At 36.9% G+C, this 23,468-nt stretch overlaps 1 protein-coding gene across 2 annotated transcripts in view; it reads left to right on the top strand.

The window, feature by feature from the left end:
- STK3 (serine/threonine kinase 3) overlaps nt 1–23,468 on the top strand; it is a 322,284-nt gene that overhangs the window by 75,256 nt on the left and 223,560 nt on the right. For both annotated transcript variants that reach the window (XM_019642571.1, XM_019642572.1), the window contains exons 5-6: nt 10,866–11,030; nt 11,539–11,706. In XM_019642571.1, coding sequence (XP_019498116.1) covers nt 10,866–11,030; nt 11,539–11,706 — 333 coding nt within the window. The remainder of the gene's footprint in view (nt 1–10,865; nt 11,031–11,538; nt 11,707–23,468) is intronic.

Here is a 23,468-nt window from a genome sequence, read left to right as displayed (position 1 = left end):
TTTTTTAGTAATTTGGATAAAATGAGTTCTAACTTTTGAGGTTTTTTTTTTTGAATAATTAAAGCTATAGAAAACTTTTGTACATATGTATTGGCATACTTGTGTTATGGACATTGGGTACATTCTGGGTTAGAAAGCATGTTCATTTCTCTTTTTTTAGTTGACAGGGTGCTTTGTAAGCCATATGTGATTTTTTTTATTTTTTTTATTTTATTTTTTAGTGCTGTGGTAATTTGAGTTAGAAGTAGGAAAGAAGTATGGATTTTGCTTTCGGTGCCTTCCTACTTCACTGAATACTCTGTTCTTCATTTTCCCTAATTTTGTCTAATTTTACTTAAGATGTTCATTATTAATTCCACCACAGAACTCTCCATTGGGATTTTAGAAATAGTTACATACCTTTAGCTACTTCTACAGCTAGCTTCTGCTGCTGCTATAAATGATTTTATTATTATATTGTCCACGCTTGCCTTCCTACTTCTAGTTTCTGGTTGAGAGGCTACTGTGAGAATTTTCTCTCTAAAAGTTCAGATATGATCATGTTATCTTTCCACTTAAAAATATGTAGGTATAGGGCTGGCTGAATGGCGCGTTGGTTAAGAACTGGCTTGGGATGCCACAGGGCCCTGGTTCGGATCCCACATATGAGGGCCAGTGACACTGCCCTCTACAGCTGAGATGCTGAACAACAGCTCAACCTGGAGCTGGGCTGCCGTGAGTCGCCGGCGATGGCGTAGGCTGCAGCCCCTGCTGCAGTGGGTTGCCATGGGCTACCATGTGTAGCCAGCAGCCAGCATGAGTGGCCAGCCGCCGCCGCCGTGAGCTGCTGTCCAGAGGCCAGCAACTGATCTGCCTCGTCTGGGAAGAGCACAATGATGGTGCCAACTTGGGCCAGTGAAGAAACGTCCTCCACAACTAGACTGAAGAACAAAAGGACAGCAACTTGTCTGTTCCCCTTCCCCCAATTCCCCAGCGCTGTTCCCATCCCCCAATTCCCCAATTTTTTTTTTTTAAAATGTAGGTATATAAAGCAGAGTTTGGCCCTAATCTGCCTTCACATTTTACACTATTTCCCCATACACATTACATTCAAACACAAAGAATCACTCATTTGTACTGGTCTTTATATATTGTTATGCCCATTGCCTTTACATATTCCTAGTATGTTCTTCTATCTTTGGTCACCTGACAAACTTTGTTCATTCTTCAAAAGTCATCTCAAAAGTCACCTCTTCTGTGAAGGCTTCCTAGAGTGGGGAGAATTGTGTGGTGAGATCATCAAGGCTGGCAGGAACTGTATCACCCAAGACTTTGAGCATTAAATTAGATGGTTTGGATATTATTTTAAGATTACTAGTTCTGGTGCTCAATCAACTTTAGGAAATGCTCTCCTGGAGTGTTCCTATAGCTAATGCTGTTGTTGTAGGCATCACTTGGTATTGCAATTTGTTGTTCCTGTGCCCTTCCCTTTGTACTAAATTCTGACCACCATGAAGGCAAGGGCAGTGTAACAGGCTCGCAGTAAATTCTTGTTAGTGCCGACCTTCTACGGTTGTGTTTGGATGTTAAATGATACCTGTAATGTGGCCGGTATAGTAAAAACTCAAAAAATGTAAGCTGTTGTTGATGTTATTATTCTCATCACTGATAGGTAAATCCTTACTTGGGGAAAATAGGGTGATTTCTTGAAAGAGGCAAGATCTAATCCAGGCTTTGAAAGGCTGTGTAAGGATTACATCAGTGAATTTTGGATCAAATATTTTTCAAGACTTAATGAAAACAAAACAAAACAAAAAGCCTTAATGAAAAGTCACTGTGAAAGTTGAAACTTAAAATTTTATAATAAAATATCTATAGTTATCTGTTATGTGTCACAGTTTTTTTCTTAATATAGAATAGCTACTGAATATAGAATTAATGCATTACTTTATATGCAAAAATAATTATGTCAATGGTAAGTTTAGCTAAGATTGTTAAAGATTCATTTTTAGAAAGTGATTTTAAATTTTGCATAAATTTATAAAACCACTTAATTTGTTTTGTTTTTTTTAAAGATTTTATTAGGGTATTGGGGGAGGGGAACAGCATTGGGGAATATGGGAAGGAGAACAGATAAGTTGCTGTCCTTTTGTTTTTCAGTCTAGTTGTGGAGGATGCCACTTCACTGACGCATGTTGGTATTACGATTATTGTGCTCTTCCTGGCTGAGGCAGATCGGTCATCATTGGACAGCCGTTCACAGTGGCTACCAGCCGCTCACGCTGGCTTCCAGCCACTTATGGTACCTTATGGCAGCCCATTGCAGCTCCTCTGCCGCCTACGCCATCGCCGGCGACTCATGGGCAGCCCAGCTCCAGGTTGAGCTGTTGTTCACCATCTTAGCTGTAGAGGGCACAGCATCACTGGCCCTCATGTGGGATCCGAACCTGGACCCTGTTGCTCAGAGCTGGCATCCCAAGCCAACTCTTAACCAATGCGTCACTCAGCCGCCCTTAATTTGTTTTTACTGACATAAAAACATTAGGGCAGTGCATGTCTTTTAAAACAGCTTGTACATGTGCCCTTGAGACAAGTTGGTGGGCGCATTTTAATCAAAACCATATACACAGTGACATATTAACTGTATCATATTATTATACTAATCATATGACTCTAGAAACAAAAGTAACCAGAGGACTAAAGCCCATCAAAACCATCTTTTTGTTTTTGTACAATGAGATTCTTTTTAAATTTGCTAGTAAATTCATACCAGTATTGAAACCAGATGTAGACTTCCGTCTTTTAATGTATTAGCTCAGCTATAAAAGCCTCATTTTTATCCCTGATTACTGAGTGTTTCATTCTTAGTTTATTCTCTCCCACCTTCCTTTTTTTTAAATTGACTATAAAATGTGATTCAAATGATTTTAAAATGACATTGCCCTATTTGTATAGTGACAGAAATAAAATGAAACCTGTAATGTATTAAAGATAACCTAATTAAGTCCACAAATGAAGTACTTGGTAACATTTTTCATTGGAAAGGATTCTTGACACAATTAAAAGCAGTGTTAGCTGTGGTTTGAGAATGGGTATAAGGATTTTCCATCGTAGAACTGAGATCTTGCATCACCTCCTTCTGTGTAAAGCCTACCCTTTCTTCTGTTTTTTTTTTTTTAATCTAAATGTTTTCAATATAAACTTGACCATTTTCAAATGGTTGGATATGGGTCTGTCTGAAGTGATGAAAAATCTGAACTATAGAAATGAAAAAGATACTACTTTAAATTTTATAGTATAGTATTGGATATAAATAATTCTCACTGTTGCCAAATAGAAATGACCACTTTTGGTAACTGGTTGTGTTTATATGTAAATGAGTTAAAAAAAACATTTAAAGGTTGTTTGAAAACAAAACTCTATTTAGGAAAATAACTGTCAAATAAAGAAACCTCCCTCCTTTCTTTCCTTCCTTTAAAACAAAAAAGTTACTGTGTGTAAAGTCTAGGGAATAAACATCTAGATCCAGGTCTACTGTACAGTATTTGACACAAGTCCCTGTGTCCTTCCTTTCTTATTCTTCTCCATTAGTGACACAGAAAACTTGTAGAGTGGCTTAAATGTTAATACAGATATTGCTTTTGTCCAAAGTTCATTTGATACCATTTGATACCATTGATATCTCAAAGAGACCAGGTAAATATTTACTCCTCCAGATTTGCTGACTTTACCTGCATTTTGGCACTCAAAGGCTGAAATTTTTGGCCCATCACTTTTTACCATTTTTCTTATTTTAAGAAAGATAGGCCTTACTTGATTTCTGAGTGCCATTTCATAACTATTCTATTGTATTCTTCAGTTAATTATTTGAATTACTCTATTGATAGTCTTTCCTTTTTCTGGACAGTGAACTATTCTTATTCAAAGCCTAATTTTAATGCCACTTCCTCTTTCCTTCCCTAATTAATTGCTCTCAGCTGCAGTTTCATTTCACTTTGAAAGGCTTTTTATAATACTCTACTAGAGACTTAAAAAAAAGTTTATTGTAGAACAGGTGCTCAATGAATGTTTTTTCAGTGAATGAATGTTATTTAGGGCTTTCTGGAAAATAATTCTGCATTCATAGATCACTTGTACACATGGTTTATACTCTTACTGTCTGCCACACATGTGCTGTTACAGTCAGCAACATCGTGACCCATATGGGATACTTTTATAATTGATACGTCATTGTTTTAATTGCTTTTCTTTGATAATTAATGCAGTTTAATATTTTCCATATATGTTACCCAGCTCTGTTTTTAGCTTTGTGAATTGTGTGTACATTTCTTTGCCTATTTACTTATTGGGGTTTTATCACTTTTTTGAGAGTTTATGTGAGCTCTTTATGTTCTAAATAATTCTGTACACTAAATATCTTACTATATTTGCTGTGAATATTTTTCTGAGTTTTCTAAGCTTATAGTTTTTATGTAGAAAAAGCTAAGAAATTCTCATAATTTTTTGTTTTTTTATTAGAAACTATTCTTCCTGCCTTCTGATTTGATACTTTGATTTCTTCTGTTTTTATTTAAATATTTTAAAATGTTTAAAGTTCATTGATCTACATGTTTGTGTTAGTGGGATTGAGCGTCTGTGTTCAATAACATACTCATAAAGCCAACTGTAATGTCCTCAGTTAAGGTAACTTTTCAGGCCAGGTGAGTCTGCTTACTTGCAGAGTTCATTAACAGGTATCCTTTTGTTTGGCTGGCACACAATTTAAAATAATGTACATTTGAATGCTGAGATGCGTAGGCACTGCCTGATACTCAATTTTACTGCTTGTTTATGGCTGGTATCCATTCTTACTGTTGTTAACCAGTGGTAGCTATTCTGATTGATTGGTATTATTGCTGGTGACTGCTCTGATTAGACATTGCCTTTACTGATTGTCAAATATTTTGAATATTACCCTCAGAACAAGCCTTGCAACTTCCTCTTTTCTTATATTTTTGAGAGCAACTCATGCCTTTATCTTTGTGACATCGGGCAGATAGAAGTATAGACTGTAAAGCTGGAAGACATGTGGGCTTTGCCACTTAATAGATATATGACATTTGACAGACCACTTAATTTCTCTGAATTTGTTTCCTCATCTATGAAAAGGGATGATAATGTGTTTCTGTTTATTTAATTGAGTTGTTGTGAGAGTCACAGAAATACTCTTTAAATTGTAAAGTAATATAAAAATTTAAGATATTATACCTCTATGTTATAGAAAATATCATTTGTTTATTGTTTAAGTGATTTTATTGAGAGATAGAAACCTTTCGTTTCATCATTGAAGTTAAAAGGCTTGAAGTGCAGATACCACATTTGAGGCTTGATATTCAAATGGATTGATTGTTAAAATAATACTATAGCACAAATAATTTTAAAGTAAGACATATCCATGTATTATAGTACGAATGATTGGATATTCATTTTTTGATTAAGGCAGGATATGAAGTGACCCCCTGAAGTAAGGGGCGGGGTTTATTACAGAGAGAAGAGCAGAAAGAGGGACTTTATAAACTTTACAAATTTGCTTCAGATATGCCCTCCCCACCTTTAATAATTCAGGGTCAAAAACAAGCTCTGCCCTCAAGTATTGTAAGCTTCATAAGGACTGAACTGTCGGTTTCCTCACCACTATATACCCAGCACCTTCAGCAGAATCTGTATGAGAGATCCAGTGAGGTAGGTATTTGTTGAAAGAATTTAAAAAATGGATGTCCACATTATTGTGAATTTATTTAGTTGTTAAGAAAGACTATGAGGATCTTTTGTTGATGTATTATAGAACCATAAAGTTGGAATGAACCTTTGAAATCATGTAGCAAACCAGAGTTCTTGAATCAGTGTATCTTTGTCAAATCTTCCTTCAGTTATGCTGTGGGTTTGTCCAGTGGCACATGATTTACAGCATTGAAATCAAACAGATCCTGAGACCCTGAAATATAGTGTGTCCATTTAATTCTGAACTTGCTCTAGTATGGTTCTGAAATGTATGGCATAGGAGCAGGGATAACAAATCAAGAGTTAATGAAGGATTAGCGACTTACAGGTTGGAAATAGTGGAATGTTAATATTTGAAGTCTGGGTAACTGAAAATGTCAGCATTGAAGTAATTAAACATGACACAATTTTATGGACTGGTGCTGCTGTTGTAATGCCCCAAACTCTTTAATCTTTATACTCGGCATGGGGAATGGGAAGAGGAGAGAAAACCAAGGCCTATATGACAGTATCACCACCTTGCACCCCTACTGTGCAGTGTAGTGGCCCTAACAACACTTTACCTCCTCTTCCCCATCCTTGGCTGCAGAACATTAATTTAGAAAGATTGGGAACACCAGCTGTATCTTCTATCTTTTCATAACTACAAGTCTGTATTCATTCATTCCTTATTTATCCAGTGCTAACTATATGCCAGGCATGGATCCAAGCATTGCAGATATATCAGTGAACAAAACAAAGATCCCTGCATTTGTGGACCCCCTTTTTAGTGCAGTGCTATCCAATAGATTTAGAAACATAGAATGAGCCACATTTTGGGTTGTCGGAAAAGTCATGACGTATTTTTTCTATGTTTTTCGTTGCAAAAATGCGTCATGACTTTTCTTACAACCCCATATATAATTTTAAATGCCCTAGTAACCACATTTAAAAAGAATAAAAATCTTTTAAATATATATCTAATAACAGTATTTTATTACTATTAATATTACGTGTGTTAAACATTAACACATTTTAAAATGAAAAAATACATATCATTTAAAAGTGTAATCAATATGAAAATTATTAATGAGATACCTTACATTCTCTTTTTTGTACTAAGCCTTGACCTTTGGTATATATTTTACATTTATAGCGTATGTCAATTTGGGCTAGCAATATGTTTCAGAGGCTTGGGAGCTACTGTATTGGACAGTATAGCTTTAGAGCGTAGTGCTTGCTTTCTATGCACGATCAAGCCAGACCATCTGGTACCAGGTAGAGAAGAAATTCTGAAAGTACTAGAATTTCTAAATAATCTAGGCTTCTTACCCATGGCCTTTTGTAAAGCATTATATAATCTGGCTCTTGCGTATCTCTCAGATCTATCTAGAACTAGTCTCCTCCAGATGGTAAACTTCAGTCTTCTTTCTTAACCTCAAATGTGGGAGGCTTCTTTTTGAGTCAGCGTTTTTATCTTTTGTTTCCTTTGTGTGGAATGCTGTGTTTCCAGATAGCCAGTCACATGGTTGGCTCCCTTATGTCATTTAGACCTCAGCAAAAGTGTCTCTCAGGCTTTTTTTAATGTTTGTTCTAAAGAGCATTTCTCAGTAATTCTCTGTCAATAGCTCTCTATTTTATTGTCCTTACAGCAATTGCAACTGACATTTTCTTTTAGTATACTGTTTTCTATCAAATTTATCAAATTACCCCTTCCCCTATAGAATATAACCTCCATGAGAGCAAGAACACTTCTTATTTTATTCACCACTGTATCTCCAGCAACTGTCTATTGTAATTCCTGGCATGTAGTTAGTGCTTGATAAATATTTATTGAATGGGTAAGTGGAATTCTGGATCAGGCATCTTGCACTAGAGTGGATTTATCAAGTAAGAAAAGCTGTTCGATTTAGATTTTCTCTGAGGAGTGTATGACTGAGAGATGGCTTAGAATAGTCTTAGGGTCTTTTTTTTTTTTTTTTTTTTAGCTGAGCCATCCTGCTACCTATTGGCAGCTCAGTGGCTGCTCAGCTCGGGCTGGACTCGAACCGCCGTTGCTCAGAGCTCAAACTCTTGAGCGAGCTCTTAACCAACTGAGCCACTCGGCCGGCCCTTAGGGTCTTTTAATTTGGAAAGAGCTAGGGAAAGTTGGTACTTCAGAGGTTAGGGGAAGGAGGTCCAAGTTGTGTGTTTATTTTTGATGAAGAAAGCAAATAAAGGCAACACATTATTCAAGATTACTACATACAAATAGACATGTACAGTACATTTATGACATTGTATATCGATTCCATACACAAATGTAAAACATCTTTGAATTTGCTTAGAAATGTTAACATGGTCAGGGCTTTTTAAATCACAATGTTGTATAATCACTACCTCTATCGAGGTCCAAAATATTTTCATCACTCCATACTGTTTAAGCAGTGCTCCTCATTTCCCAGCCCCTGGCAATCGCCACTCTGCTTTCTATCTCTATGGGCTTACCTGTTCTAAATATTTCATATAAATTGAATCATACAATACATGCCCTTTTATGGTTGGCTTCTTTTATGGTTGGCTTCTTTCACTTAGCGTGTTTTTGAGGTCTATCTGCATTGTAGCACATGTCAGCACTTTATTCCTTTTTTATGGCTGAATAGTATTCTATATGTATATTATTTGTTTATTTATTCATCCGTTAATAGACACTTTGGTTGTTTCAACCTTTTGGCCGTTGGGAATAGTACTGCTATGAACATTCATGTACATAGATTTGTTTTAGTACCAATTTTCAGTTCTTTTGGGTATAGAATTGTTGGGTCAAATGGTAATTCTATGTTTAACTTTTTTTTAATGTTTTGAGGAGCTAAATATTTTCCACAGTGGCTGCACCATTTTGCATCCCACCAGCAATGTTAGAGTTCTAATTTCTTCACATTCTTGCTAGCATTGTTGTTTTCTATTTTTTGAATATAGCCATCCTAGTGGTGTGAAGTGGTACTTTGTTGTAGTTTTGATTTGCATTTCCTAATGGCAATGATGGTGATGGTGAACATCCATCTTTTCATATGTGGCCATTCGTATATCTTATTTAGAGAAATGCCTATTCAAGTCTTTTGCCCATGTTTAAATTGGATTGTTTGTCTTCTTGTTGTTGAGTTGAAAGAGTTCTTTATATATTCTAGATACTAGACCCTTATCAGATGTAAGATTTGCAAATATTTTCTCCCATTCTGTAGGTTATTTCACTTTCTTAATAGTGTTTTTTAACACACAAAATTTTTAAATTTTGATGAAGTCCAATTTATCAACTTCACACTTTTTGCTTGTGCTTTTGATGTCATATCTAATAATCCATTGCCAAACCCAAGGTCATGAAGTTTACCCTGATGTTCTCATCTTAGAATTATTGATTTAACTCATATTTAAGTTGTTCATCCATTTTGAGTAAACTTCAATGTATGGTATAAGGTTTGTATCTTTCTTCTTTTTTTGCATGTGAATATCTAACTTGTCTCCTAAGTTGTTTCTTAATGAAACATGAACCACTGTGGGGCTGCTGGCAGTAGAAGCTTCTTCCAGTAGTTATTTTCACATTCTACGTAATCTTTATATTTTTATCTTTTTAATTTTCACTATATCTTTCTATCTATTACCCCAGTGTTGAGCATTTGAACTTTTTCCCCCTCACCTAGAGCAGTGTCTTTTATCTTTGTATGATATAAATTGAGATTTTTTTTTATAACCTCAACTTATTTATTTGGGTTATAGTTGATGGTTGTGCTTATAGTGAGAAGTAGGTTTTATTCTGAGCTTTTGATATCACTTGGATGCATTTAAAAACTAAGAGGATGTTTTCAATAAAAATAGTGGCTTTAGTAAGTTAAACAAGGTTTGTCAAGAGAGGTAGTATAGCTTAGTTGTTATGATCAGACAGGAGTCACATCTTGATTCCATCTCACTTGTATGTGAAAAGAAGGAAGTTACGGAACCTCTGCAGTGACTTCCTTTGTTTGTGTTTCTATTTTCCTTGTCTTTCTCTGACATTTTCATATGTCTGTTCAGTTCTCATTATTAGGCTTAGAAATCCACAGCTTGTGTGGGTGAGGAATGACCTGGCTAGACTCAGGAGGAGGGTTATTGGTGCTGCATGCAGGAGACTCTGGCAAACCACCCCTTCTCCTTTCCTCTTTTTTTTAAAAGATTTTTTATTGGGGAATTGGGGGAGGGGAACAACGTTGGGGAATCGGGGAAAGGGAACAGACAAGTTGCAGTCCTTTTGTTCTTCAGTCTAGTTGTGGAGGACATCGCTTCACTGGCCCATGTTGGTATTGTGATCACTGCGCTCTTCCCGGCTGAGTCAGTCAGCCGAGAGCTATTGGACAGCCGCTCACGGCACCTCACTGCAGCCCCACAGCGTAGCCGTTGCCAGCAACTCACGGCAGCCCAGCTCCATATTGAGCTGTTGTTCACCATCTTAGCTGTAGAGGGCTCAGCATCACTTGCCCATGTGGGAACCAAACCGGCGGCCCTGCTGCTCAGAGCTCGTGTTCCCAAGCCGACTCTTAACCAACTGTGCCACTCGGCAGGCCCCGTCCTTTCTTCTTTATTATGTAAAGCTGTTGGTTTTTATTTTCATCAAGAATGGAAGACATCATAGGGGCCGGCCGAGTGGCTCAGTTGGTTAAGAGCTTGCTCAAGAGTTTGAGCTCTGAGCAGTAGCAGTTCGAGTCCGGCCCGAGCTGGTCAGCCACTGAGCTGCCAACAGGTGGCAGGATGGCTCAGCTAAAAAAAAAAAAATGGAAGACATCACAGGGAAGAGGGTCTGAATTTACTTTTTCTGGACAGATAGCTGCAATTTTGCTCCTTCAGTATTAGAAGATGTGGAGAACAGTGATTCCTTAGGGTCATGTTGATACTTGGGATATGTTTCATGCTTTATGAATGACATTTATAATTTTAAGGAAGGGGGAAATTTAGTGAAATTTTCTTTATAATAAAAGTAACAAAGAATATTTATGGGGGAAAAAAGTTCGTAGTTCTTCATTTTTTAGCCTTGCCTAGAGGTTTGATAGTCATTAGAAGTATTTGTTATACTAGTACTATCTTATAAGAGTTTATCTAACATGGTATTTAAATCTAGTTTTTAAAATATTTCTTTCCAGTTAACAGAAGATGAAATTGCAACTATTCTTAAATCTACTTTGAAAGGACTAGAATATTTACACTTCATGAGAAAAATACACAGAGATATAAAAGCTGGAAATATTCTCCTCAATACAGAAGGACATGCAAAATTGGCAGATTTTGGTGTGGCTGGTCAGTTAACGGTAAGTGTAATAATTTTGGAAATACTTTTGGCTTTCCAGGTTTGATTGTGACTAAACTTTAATAACTTTTTTGGGGGGTATGGAAAGAAATGGATAACTTTATTGCTTTTGTGGAGAAGGAGCCATAATTTGAGTACTATTTTTTACTTTTATTTACAATTTAAGGAACATTGAATAAATATGAAATATGTTGTCATTGAAATGCTTAAATGTTAAAAAAGGAAAGCTGCATTGGTTCATTTTTGTAGCTTTCATTGTTATAGTACTGTTTTTAATGTTGTCTTTAATGACAGTAATGGAGATAAGTTTACTTATGGACTCTTGGTTATTTCAGAATTCAAAATTCCTAAATAGGTCATGTCATAACTACTTGAAATTTTAGAAAAATAGTCAATTTCATATGTAATCTGTAGTATTTCACAGTTTTATATATATCATTTAAAGAATATGCTGGTCAACAGCTTAGTGTTTTTATAGTAGTATTTATGTCAGTGTAATGTTTTTGCAGGATACAATGGCAAAACGCAATACTGTGATAGGAACTCCATTTTGGATGGCTCCTGAGGTAATTCAAGAAATAGGCTATAATTGTGTGGCTGACATCTGGTCCCTTGGCATTACTTCTATAGAGATGGCTGAAGGAAAACCTCCGTATGCTGATATACATCCAATGAGGGTAAGAAAATGATGGTTTGCTGAGAATGTCAATGTTTTAAGTGTTGCCGTTTTGTCATGTCCGTGTAAGTAAATATAAAGCAAATTAAATAAGTTCGTTTGAATTTGGGTTCTGTGCAAAAGCTAGTAAAATTATTTGTCAAAGATTAGTGACTGTTAACTTTTCTCCAACTCCCATCCTTAATTGTGAGAAAAGAAATGAAGGCTATATTTCTGTCTGCAATCACTGTTTTCCTCCCCCCAAAATATACCTGTAAAAATTTCCCTTGCTTTTCATTAGAAGAAAGAGTTGGTAAGCCCACTGTATTCTTCATTTCATTGTTTTCTGAGTGTGACAGTGGAGGTGTTGAAAGAAACAATTCTTTCTTTCCTGCCCACCCTGCAAATTCTACCTTTTTTTTGTTTTTATTTCTTCCCTTTTTCTTCTCTTGTCTGAGGCTAATTAAGAAATCTTGATTTTTAATATTCTGTGTACTTGTAAGCAAATTAATCTTATTTCTTTAGTTAGTGCTTAGTTGAGAAATGGAATTCCTTTTTTGTACATTATTATATGCTTCTATGAATTCCTTTTCCAGGATAAGTTTTGAATTTGAAGTATATACCTTTCATATTGAAGTCTAATTGCCTATGCTTTAGGGTTTGTGAGGATGTAGTTTTTAGGTTTTATAGTATGAGAATCTCAATTCATTATAGATAACTATATTTATCTTTGCAAACTTATTGCCCTCTAGTGGCTATAGTCACCTCAAGAAGAAAGGGTATAGGAATGAAGGGAGAAGAGAGAGAGGGAGGAAGAGAAGGGAAGGGGAAGGGAGGGAAGAGGTGGGAAGGAGAAAAGGTGTCGAGGTGACTGGAGAAATGTGTTAAGTAAATAGATGGTAGGAAAAATAATGCAGTACTTTAGAATGTCTGAAGAATAAATTGGATTTTTTTTTTGATATTACAATGCTATTGTGGATTGAATTTCAATAATATAGGTAACCGTGTACTATACTGAAAATATTAAATCTGCTTGCCACTTTAAAGAGAATTCTTCGAGGAATACAGTTGTGTAGAATATGTATCATGTTCCTTGTGCATAAAAATAACATGAATTGTTTGAAAAATAACAAGGTCAGCATAAAATCAGCAACACAGATTTTCATTTCTTCTCTGATTCTTAGTTATCTTTGGTACTTTAGTTAGAATGTTGTTAGGGTGATTCTCAAACTAGGTGTATTAGAGTTTGACTTAGTGAGGAAAACTAAATTATCCAAGGCAACCTAGCTAAGAGCCAGAGCTGAGGTTTAACCCATGACTTGGATTATTATGGCCTGCTTCCTCCTTGTGTAAATTTTAATTTTCCATCAAATAGTCTCTCTAGCAGACAGCAAAGAATTGTAATATATGGCCCCGTACCTTCCAGGATCTTAAAATATCACTTGACAGTTTGATTTAACATGTGAAGTAGTAAAAATATACTTAAATGTAGTATTTCTCTTTAAAATTCTCTTTCTCTCTCTCTCTCTCTCTCTCTCTCTCTCTGTCTGTCTCTCTCTCTCCCCTCTTTCTCTCTTGAATTTGACTTTCTAGGCTGCCTTGTTCACTTTTTTCTACCAATCTATAGGATGCCTTGCTTTTTTCTACCAATCTAATTCTACCCATTTTTCAAGTCCCAACTCAGTTTTTATTTCTAGATAGAGTATTCCTTAGTAGCCTTGACCTAAGTATGTTTCTCTTTTCCCTCATAATTTGTGTATACACAGTTCTTGACTCTGTAGTTCTTTGGGTGTTTATCAAGTGTTGCTTTATACATTCACAAACACAATATGGTTTATTAAGTTGCTATTTAAGTTCTTATCATTATTTAATTTTTCTCATGTTTGTGAACTACCTTACAAATTAGATGATGAACTGCAAGTATTGGGAAACTATCAAGATCATGTGGCAGATACAAGTTTTCCCAAATTTGAATCTTCACTTGAAAGCTCAAATTTTATGTTATGTATATTATATACTGTATTCTTACAGTAAAACAAGCTAGATAAAAGAAAATGTTAAGAAAATCATAAGGAAGAGAAAATATATTTTATTTATTGAAAAAAAATCTGTATGTAAGTGAACCCACACAGTTCAAACCTGTGTTGTTCAAGGGTCAACTGTGTATCTCAACTGTATGCAAAAGAAGCAGTGGCTAGCAAAAATAAGAAATCTACAGACTATATGTTGTATGTCATCATTGTAATTATTAATTTAAAATATGAACCTTCTAAGTTTGTTCCAGAGTAGTTGGAAATAGAGACAGAATTAATTTTTTGTGTTTTGTTTCCTACCTATTTTTTTGGTAGCAATATAAATTTAGGAGATAGCTAATAGTCTACAAAGTTGTCACAATGGAATGAAGATGTGATTGATGGAAAGACCACTACAACAAATGGAGACAAAGAAAGCTAGTTATTTTAACATAAGTAATGGATATTATACAATTTACTGCAAAGAGATGGCTATCTAGAACAGGATACTAAGCATGTGGGGGGCCAGCTTCTTTAGCCTCCATATCCTGGGGGGCAGTGTCCAGCTATTGTTGATATTGTCTGATTGGAGTAAGGATTCCATCCTGTCTGCCTGAAATGCCCTTTGGCCTTTCTCACAAGGGTATACCTCTTTCCACTGTGCCTGCCCTCTAGATGTATATAAACAGGAACAACTCCAGAACAGTGATGCTGACTCCTAGACTGAGTGAACTGGGAGTTGGTTTCCCAGTCATTTTCTCAGACCACACTTTTTGTATGCCTGGACTCCAGGCCTCTTGAGACACATGCTTGCTTAGGCCAGCAAGAATTAGGAGCAAGAAGAGATGCGTCAAGCTTGGATAATTTAGGATGGAATTGCTCCTGCCTAAATAGTCACCAATTAATATTGTGGTTTTTCCAGATTAAGCTTTTTGAAAGACATGTATTTTGAGTGTCATAGCCTGAGGGATGTGAAGAACTTAAAGGTGGTACAAAATTAGAAAATGATAGTAATTATATTAAATTGGAACTTGGCAGTTAACCGAGAATGGGTTTTTTGAAGGTGTTAAGGCTGAGGTCATTTGTTTTACATGCTGTAGTTTATCATTTTATCAAAAATCGGTACTTTCTTTAGTCATTCCTGAGAGAGAATAAGAGGTATTTAGAGTATAGATATTCAAGGAGGAATTTCCTAATAAAAAGAGCTATTAAAAATACTGGATATGTTTGATGATAATGGATGAATTAAATTTGTTAGTTTTGATGCAATTCTCTCTTACTTTTTAAGAGAAACTTGTAGTGTATACAAACCAAATCTTTATTGTGGTAGATAGTAATAATTACCTGTGTAGTAAAGGACAGTGATGAAGTATACATTAAAACATGTAAAGCTTTATAAACAAAGGGATGAAGATGTGCTTATAAATTTATATCCAGCTATTAAATTAAAATAAATGAATAATGGCAAATGAAAGTAAATCTGCTCAAAAAGTTAAGTGAAACAAATTTTATGAAAACCCAGTTTATTTCAAAAAGTTAAATATGAAGCAACTGAATTTATTTTGGTCAGTTAAATAAAGATTTAAAAAATTTGATTTTGAATTTAGTTAACCACATACTTCTGTGAAGATCAGTCTCCTAGGCCCTTTAAGAAATATAAGTACAAAAAGAAAAATCAGGAAATGAATGAATAGTATCATTTTCCTAAATTCCTATCACTCTATCCTTCCACCAAACCCAAGCACTTTATTCCTTAGACATCACTAAGACCCTGTTGATTCTTATTTAAAAATTTATTTCTTTTATTAGTTTCAGGTGTACAAAGCAACGTAAAGACATTTAAACCCCTCATAAAGTGATAACCCACCTCCCAAGCTACTACCCCTCTGACATCATATATAGCTGTTACAATACCAATGACTATCTTCCCTATGTTGTCTCCACATCCTGTTACTATATATGCCTATATATTTGGTTATAGTTGACATTGAGTATTATTCTACTTCTGCTCTTCAGGTGTATAGCACATTGGTGAGGCATCTACACAGCCTATGAAGTGATCCCCCTGATAAGTCCAGTGCCCATCTGGCAACTTACATGATTTTTACAACATTGTTCATTATATTCCCCATACTGTATTAACTATCAATTTGTATCTCTTAATACCTTCACCTTTTTCACCCTGCCCCCAACTCCATTCCCATCTATCACCCTGATATATCTAGTACCTATCTGGCTCCATACTTAGTTATTGCAATATTATCGACTATATTTCTTATGCTATAACCTACATCCTCATGACTACTGTATAACAACCAATTTGTACTTCTTAATCCCTTCCCCATCCTTATTCCCCCTCCCACTTTAAAGAAGTCCCTCTAAGATTCTTTGTAATACTGGTTTGGTGATGAACTCCTTCAGCTTTTTCTTGTCTGGGAAGCTCCTTATCTATTTTTCAATTCTAAATGACAGCCTTGCTGGGTAGAGCAATCTTGTTGTATGTTGTTGCTTTTCATCACTTGGAGTATTTCCTTTTTGCCTGCAAGTTTCTGTTGAGAAATCAGCTGACAGTCTTATGGGGGAATCCCTTGTAAGTAACTAACTGCTTTTCTCTTGCTGCTTTTAAGATTCTTTGTATTTAACCTTTGGCATTTTAATTATGCTGTATCTTGGTGTTGGCCTCCTTGGGTTTATCTTGTTTGGGACTCTGTGCTTTTTGGGCTTATATGTCCATTTCCTTCACCAGGTTAGGGAAGTTTTCTGTCATTATTTCCTCAAATAGGTTTTCAATTATCTGCTCTCTCTCTTCTTCTGGTACCCCTATAATGTGAATGTTGGTACACTTGAGATTATCTCAGAGGCCCCTTAAACTCCCCTCAGTTGTTTGGATTTTTTTTTTCTTCTTGCTCTTCTGATTGGGAGTTTTCTGCTACCTTATCTACTGCATTGCTGGTTGGATCCTCTGGTTCATCTAATCTGTCAATTCCCTGTAATACATTCTTCGTTGCCATTATTGTATTTTTTATTTATGACTAGTTCTTTTTCATGGTTTCCATCTCTATTTTTATGTTTCCTATTTCTCTTTTGAGTTCTCCCTGAGATCATTGAGTATTTTATAACCAGTGTTTGGAATTCTGAATCTGATAGGTTGCTTATCTCCATTTTGCTTAGTTCTTTTTCTGGCGCTTTGTTCTGTTCTTTCATTTGGGGCATGTTTTTGTCTCCCCATTTTTGGTGCTTCCCTGTGTTTGTTTCTATGTATTAGGTAGGGCTGCTATGTCTTCCGGTCTTAGTAGAATGGCCTTATGTAGTAGGTGCGCTGTGGGGTTCAGTGGCGCAGTCGTTATGGTTAGCTGAGCCACACGCTCCAGGTGTGTCCCTTGTGTGGGTTGTGTGTGCCCTCCTCTTGTAGTTGAGACTTGGTTGATAATTGCACATTGATGTGAGGGACTGACCCTTGGTCTTACTGGTTGTGAGGACTGGCCTTGACTACAGTGGAAGAGTTGTGCAGCGGCTGATTCTACAGAGCAGGATCTGCCTCAGTAGGACTCTGGTGCCTGCCCAATTCAATTCATCCCTTGGGTGTGTCGTACTTGGAGGTGGCTGGTTGATGTTCCAGCTTGTTTTGAAATTGGCCACTGGGAGCACCAGCCCTAGGACCACCTTGGAAGGGATCCACTGTAGGTCTACTTCAGCCGCAGCCTGTGCCCCACCCGGGGCCACCCAGTGGGAGCCAGAAAGAAATCCGCAGATGGCTGCCACCTGTGCAGTGCTTGGAAGCGCCTTGAGAGGTCAAGCCACGAACCAAGGCCGGCTGCCACTAGTGCCGTCTTAGGGCTGCTCAGCCAGAGGTACTGGACACGCTCAAGCCAGATGCTGTTTGTCTGGGTTCCGCCAACCTTTGCGAGACCCTAGGAGAGTGCAGCTTGAGCCAAGGCAAGCGGTCTGCACAAAAAAGCCACCGAAAGCAGCTTGGGTGTGCCCGAAAGTTGGGTGGGGCCAGGTCTCAAATCGCCAGGGCTGGGCGAACTAATGGTGGAGACTCAGAAATGATGGTCGCCTGTATTCGCACGCGGGGAATGCGGAGGTCTTAGCAAATAAACAATGGCCTCTTCCAGCTTCCCCAGCCACCTCTCCAGCCCCCGTCCCAAGGCAGACAACTCAGTTGTCCACCTTATGTCCCTGCCACCTTTCCAGTTGCCGCCCCAGCACTGGAGCTCATAGCGTGTGATTCCATTGGTGGGTAAGTCCGCGTATGGTCCTTTTAAAAGAAGTGCCTGTGAGTGCAGCTGCATTCAGTCTCAGTCACAATTTCCACTCGTTTTCACAACCAAAAGTGATGGGGACCTCTCTCCCTGGCACTGGAACCCTGGCCTGGGGTGGGGCTGGGATCCCTCGCTCCTTTAGGGGGTGGGGAGACCCCCACAGCCGAAATAGCCCTCCTGATCTTTAATGGTCACACGCAGGTGTTGGACCAGCGCATTCTGCTTCTCTGCCCTTCCTACCATTCCAGAGGTGGCTTCTTCTGCGTGTCCTTAGTTGAAGGGCTTCAGTTCAGCTTGATTTTAGGTGATTCTCAATAATGGTTGTTTCTGTAGATCAGTTGTAATTTTGATGTGGTTGGGAGAGAAGGTAAGCACAGCATTTACCTACTGTGCCATCTTGGTTGTACAGTCCCTATTGATTCTTAACACAGTTTTGCTTTTGTTTTGTTTCACAAGCTTATGTGTTTGGTTACAGGTTACTCAGCATAGTGATGGGAAGGAAAGAACTGTTTGAATCAGACTAAGGAGAGCAGGCAAAGGGACTGCTGAGATCTTGACATAGAATGAACGAAAGAAAATAAAAATCAAACTGAGAACTTCTACACAAATGTAATATTGAATGTTTATTGCCTTTTCAAAATAAGATGTACAAGTATATAGTATATTTTAGGAAGATTTATGTCAAATGTGACTTACAGAGACAATCAGAGACATTTGAATGGAAATTTTCTGGAAATTCAACTTATACACAGTGTGACTTTCTGTTTAAATTTGGAGTTATTGTAGACTAAAATAGATGTGTGTGTGTGTGTGTGTGTGTGTGTGTGTGTGTGTGTCCTCACACCACTTATGAAGAAAGAAACCCTGTAGATATTTTCAATGTGGAAAAGTTATTTTTGATGAGCAATATATTTTTAAAATGATGTTATTTTCATGTTCTGAAGAACCTTTTCCTGAACCTTGCTATTTTTTCCAACTAGCTTCCTTTTTTTTTGAGAAACATAACATTTTAATTAGTGAAATAAATGCACCATTACATGCAAGATAAAACAGACATTATAAAAAAAATTACTCTTTATGCCGCATATTGAAAAATAAACCACAGTATTTTTCTTCCATTGCCAATCACATGGTATAACTCCGAATATACTAAAAATACTCCCAATCCAACATGATTAAAAAACAAACAAAAAAGACGTATAAAAAATGTAATTCCATCCACGTCTGAGGAGTAAAAACTGAGTTAACCATTTTTTAATTAAAAAAAAAACACATGATCTTCTTCTTGCCCAATAATAGAATTTGGTTGAGAGGTTTTGGGAGACTGGGCTTGGGTAGGTGTGGGAGTGAGTAATAACACACACAGCACACTTAGACATCTTCCATCTCCCATTCCCTACTGTAAATGGCTCAGTAGATACCTAGGCCATCTTAGTGTGTGTGTATGGCACTGCTTCACACGCATTCAACATCGGGGGCAGAGGACAGGTATCTTCATTTCATCTGAGAATGGATAAAGGAATATGGGGTTGTTAATTCACAGAATTAAAATCTACTGGTGGGAACGTCCTACCAAAGCCTCAGATTGCAGGGACGCAGCCTATTTCTGTGGTGCGACACCTTGGCACCTCTGTGGGAGTGCTGTGCCAGATTCTCAAGACACTGGACCAGGAGCATACAGGCAAACAAACCACCCAGGATGGGGTGCTTCAGCACTTTGCCCTCGGCGCTCACACTTATGGACATGGTATGGCCAGGGACTACAGCTTAGTGGCAAAGCCCAGGTCTTTGAAATAAAAGCCCTTTTTCTCTTGCTTTGCAGTTAAATTTTGGCTTGAATGACATGTTTCATGATTATGAGGTTCACGTTTTTACTCTTTAATTTGTCTTATTACCCTTCACGATAGTTTCCTAGAGCTGTTGTAATAATTACTACAAATTTGGTGGCTTAACACAACAGAAATTAATTCTCTCACAATTCTGGGGGCCAAAAATCCAAAATCAAGTTGTTGACAGGGCTGCACTCTCTGCAGAGGCTTTAAAGGAGAATTTATTTTTTGCCCCTTGCAGCTTTTGGTGGCTGCTGGCAATACGTGGCATTCTTGGATTGTAGCTGCATGACTCCAGTCGCTGGCTAAAATTTTAGGGCCCCCTTGGATAATCCAGGACAGTCTCTTCCTTTCAAGATCTTTATCTTAATTACATCTGCAAAGATCATTTTTTTCCAAATGAGGTCACATTCAGATGTTCCGGGGATTAGGATGTAGACATATCATTTTGGGGGCCAACATTCAACTCACTACACCGCCTATAATCTATTCTTTCAATTTATATATACGTTAAGATTAATAATGACTCATTTTAGGACATATTTACTTGTCTTTCTGTTGCCACGTTTTGTTGTAAAATACATATAACATAAAATTTACCATTTTAACATTTTTAAATACACAAATCAGACGTTAATTACATTCATATTGTTACACAACCATCGCACCAAGCATTTCCAGAAATTTTTATCATCCCAAACTGAAACTGTGTACCCATTAAACAATAACTCCCCATTTATGCCCTCCCTAAAGCACCTCATAGCCATATTTTACTTTCTGTCTTTATGAATTTGACAGTTCTAAGCACCTCATGTAAGTGGAACCATACGATATTTGTCCTTTTGTGCCTGGCTTTCTTTCACTTAGCATATTTTTGAGGTTCATCCATGTTGTACCATATATCAAAATTTTGTTTATTTTTAAGGCTGAATAATACTCCATTGAGCATATATACCACATTTTCATCCATTCATCCATCTGTGGACACTTGGGTCTTTTCTACCTTTTGGCTGTTGTGAATAATGCTACTACGAACGTGGGTGTACAATGATCTCTTTGAGAGACTGCTTTCAATTCTTATGGGTATATACCCAGAATTTGGATTGCTGGTTCATATAGTAATTTTACATTTCATTTTTTAGGAACCTCCAGACTGTTTTTCACAGTGGCTATAACATATAACATCACACCAGCCATGCCACAAGGGTTCTGGTTTCTCCACGTTCTTGCCAACACCTATTTTCTGTTTTTTTAATACTAGCCATCATAATGCATGTGAAGTGGTATCTCATTGGGTTTTTATTTGCATTTTCCTAATAACTAGTGATGTTGAACATCTTTTAATGTGGCTTATTGTCCATTTGTGTATCTTCTTTGGAGAAATGTCCATCAAGTCCTTTGCCCATTTTTAAATTGGGTTGTTTGTTTTTTTGTTGTTGAATTTCTGGTCTCATTTTTCTTGACTTTCCCTCTAGTATTGCTCTGCCTTTTCTCTTTGCTGGTTGAAGTCTCCTAGTCCTTTGACTTTTTACTGTCTCTGTTTATTGTCCTTCCAGTGGTCCCCCCATCACTTTTTGTACACCAATCTAATACTCAGTCTGAATCCCCTTGTAATTCTTCCTTTGTGATCAATCCTTTGGGAGGCCTTTGAGTCAAATGGTTTTTACTCCCTGTTTATATGTAAATAACTTGCAAGTCTACAAATAGAGGATTACTTGTTTGTAGTTCATTATGTAAATTATGCAATAGATGTGTTCTGAAGTTGTATAAATACTTCATAGTTGTAAATCAGCATTTTAAATTCTTTGGATATTACTTTTTAAAAATAATTTTAATGACTCCTTCAGTAATGAGAATAACACTCTTGAAACTGAAACTTATGTGCCATGTAATTGATATTTTTATGGTGAGACATACCCATGTTATCATTAATACAAAATTTAATCATTAATGTTAAAATATTTTTGATTTAGTATTAATGTAAAAATGGAAGAAATGCATATTCTAATGTAGAAGCAGGGAAGTCAACCTTTGGATCAGTTGGAGAGTATATATCTGCTGCTCTACATTGGTTATTTTTGCATCAGAGAAACTTAAGTGTCATCTAACTGTGGATATTTGATTTTTGAAGACAGGTACCCTGGAATTTTCTTCCTGTATTCTTTTCCTTATGTTCCCCTTTCCTTTATTTCTTCCTACAAATATTTAGTGCACATTTATCATGTACCATTTGGACTTTGAGGATGTAGTGATAAGCAGAACAGACATGTTTCCTGTTCTCTTGGAACTTCTAGTCCAGTGATAATTAGTATTCTAATGTTAGAATTATTTAGCTTTCCTTTTTTGTGTGTTTGTGTTGTGTGTGTGTGTACGCACATGTGTGTGCATGTAGATATATATTCAGTTGTTTAGACTATAAGACTATACGTTGTAATGACTTTTATTCAATTATATGTATGTATATTACAAATTATATAGGATCATATGGCAATAGATGAGAATTTTATTACTTTGTCATTACATATATCACTTGTTTTTCTTCCTTGAATTTATCCTCATCTTCCTTTTTTCTCTTCTTTTCATCCCCACCTTTACTTCCTTTGTTCCCTATCCCTTGACAGCATGTGTACAGGAATGCTTACATGCTCCCCTTCCCTCCTTTGCTTTTCTTTCTCTGTGCTTTTCTTTGTTTTCATATTGCCTTTTTTCTTTCCTGTCTGTTTCCTACATTTTTCTGTCTGATTATTTTATGTGTTACCTTGATTCTATTAACCATACTTTCATATCGGAAATAGTCAAGTATTCAGAGGAATGGGACAAATTGGATCATTGGAGAATTTCAGTACTACTTCCAGTACATATGGTTTTTCACTCTATTTGAAAGTTAGAGTTTTTCTGCCCCGTGGTTCTGATACATGTGGGAGTACCAGGCATTCCAGCCCCTAGTTTGGGGATTAAAGTTTATTACAGTGACAGTTTCAACATATTTCTGTCCAGTTGGAATTATTATTTGAAGAGAGGAACAAGCAAGAAGAACAGAATGAACAGATTTCAATTTCTGTTGGTTGAGCCTGCTGGGGTCACCCCAGAGGGTTTCACAGGGAAGACAAATTCCCGCTGTTAATTTATATTCAAACCTTGCTATTGGTGTTGTTAAGTGCTGTGTAAATGTGATTAGCTTGGTAACTATCGAAGAAGCAATCATCTTTCCCCTACTGACATACAAATTACCTGCATATGAATTGTAGTTTTGGAGACATAGCTCTATTAAATATTGCTTAGAGTAAGAGTTATTGAGAAAGAATTACACTAGAATTCATCTTTTTAAGATTTTAATGTGGGATACTGACAAAGGCAATATTTCTATTTGTGTGGGAGCGTTTTATGAAGACAATTTAAATTTTTTATTTGGGGATTGGGGGAGGGAACAACGTTGGGGAATTGGGGAAGGGGAACAGACAAGTTGCTATCCTTTTGTTCTTCAGTCTAGTTGTAGAGGACGTCGCTTTACTGGCCCATGTTGGTATTATGATTATTGCTCTCTTCTTATCAGTCACCGGCCATTGGATGGCCACTCACAGCAGCTCATGCCAGCTGCCAGCCACTCACACTGGCTGCCGGCTACTCACGGTAGCTTACGGCAGCCTACTGCAGCCCCACTGCAGCCTAAGCTGTTGC

This window comes from Hipposideros armiger, unplaced genomic scaffold, assembly GCF_001890085.2.
Source record: "Hipposideros armiger isolate ML-2016 unplaced genomic scaffold, ASM189008v1 scaffold_70, whole genome shotgun sequence".
Lineage (NCBI taxonomy): Eukaryota > Metazoa > Chordata > Mammalia > Chiroptera > Hipposideridae > Hipposideros > Hipposideros armiger.
The sequence above is the reverse complement of the archived record's forward strand: the minus strand, read 5'-3'. Positions and strand labels throughout refer to the sequence as shown.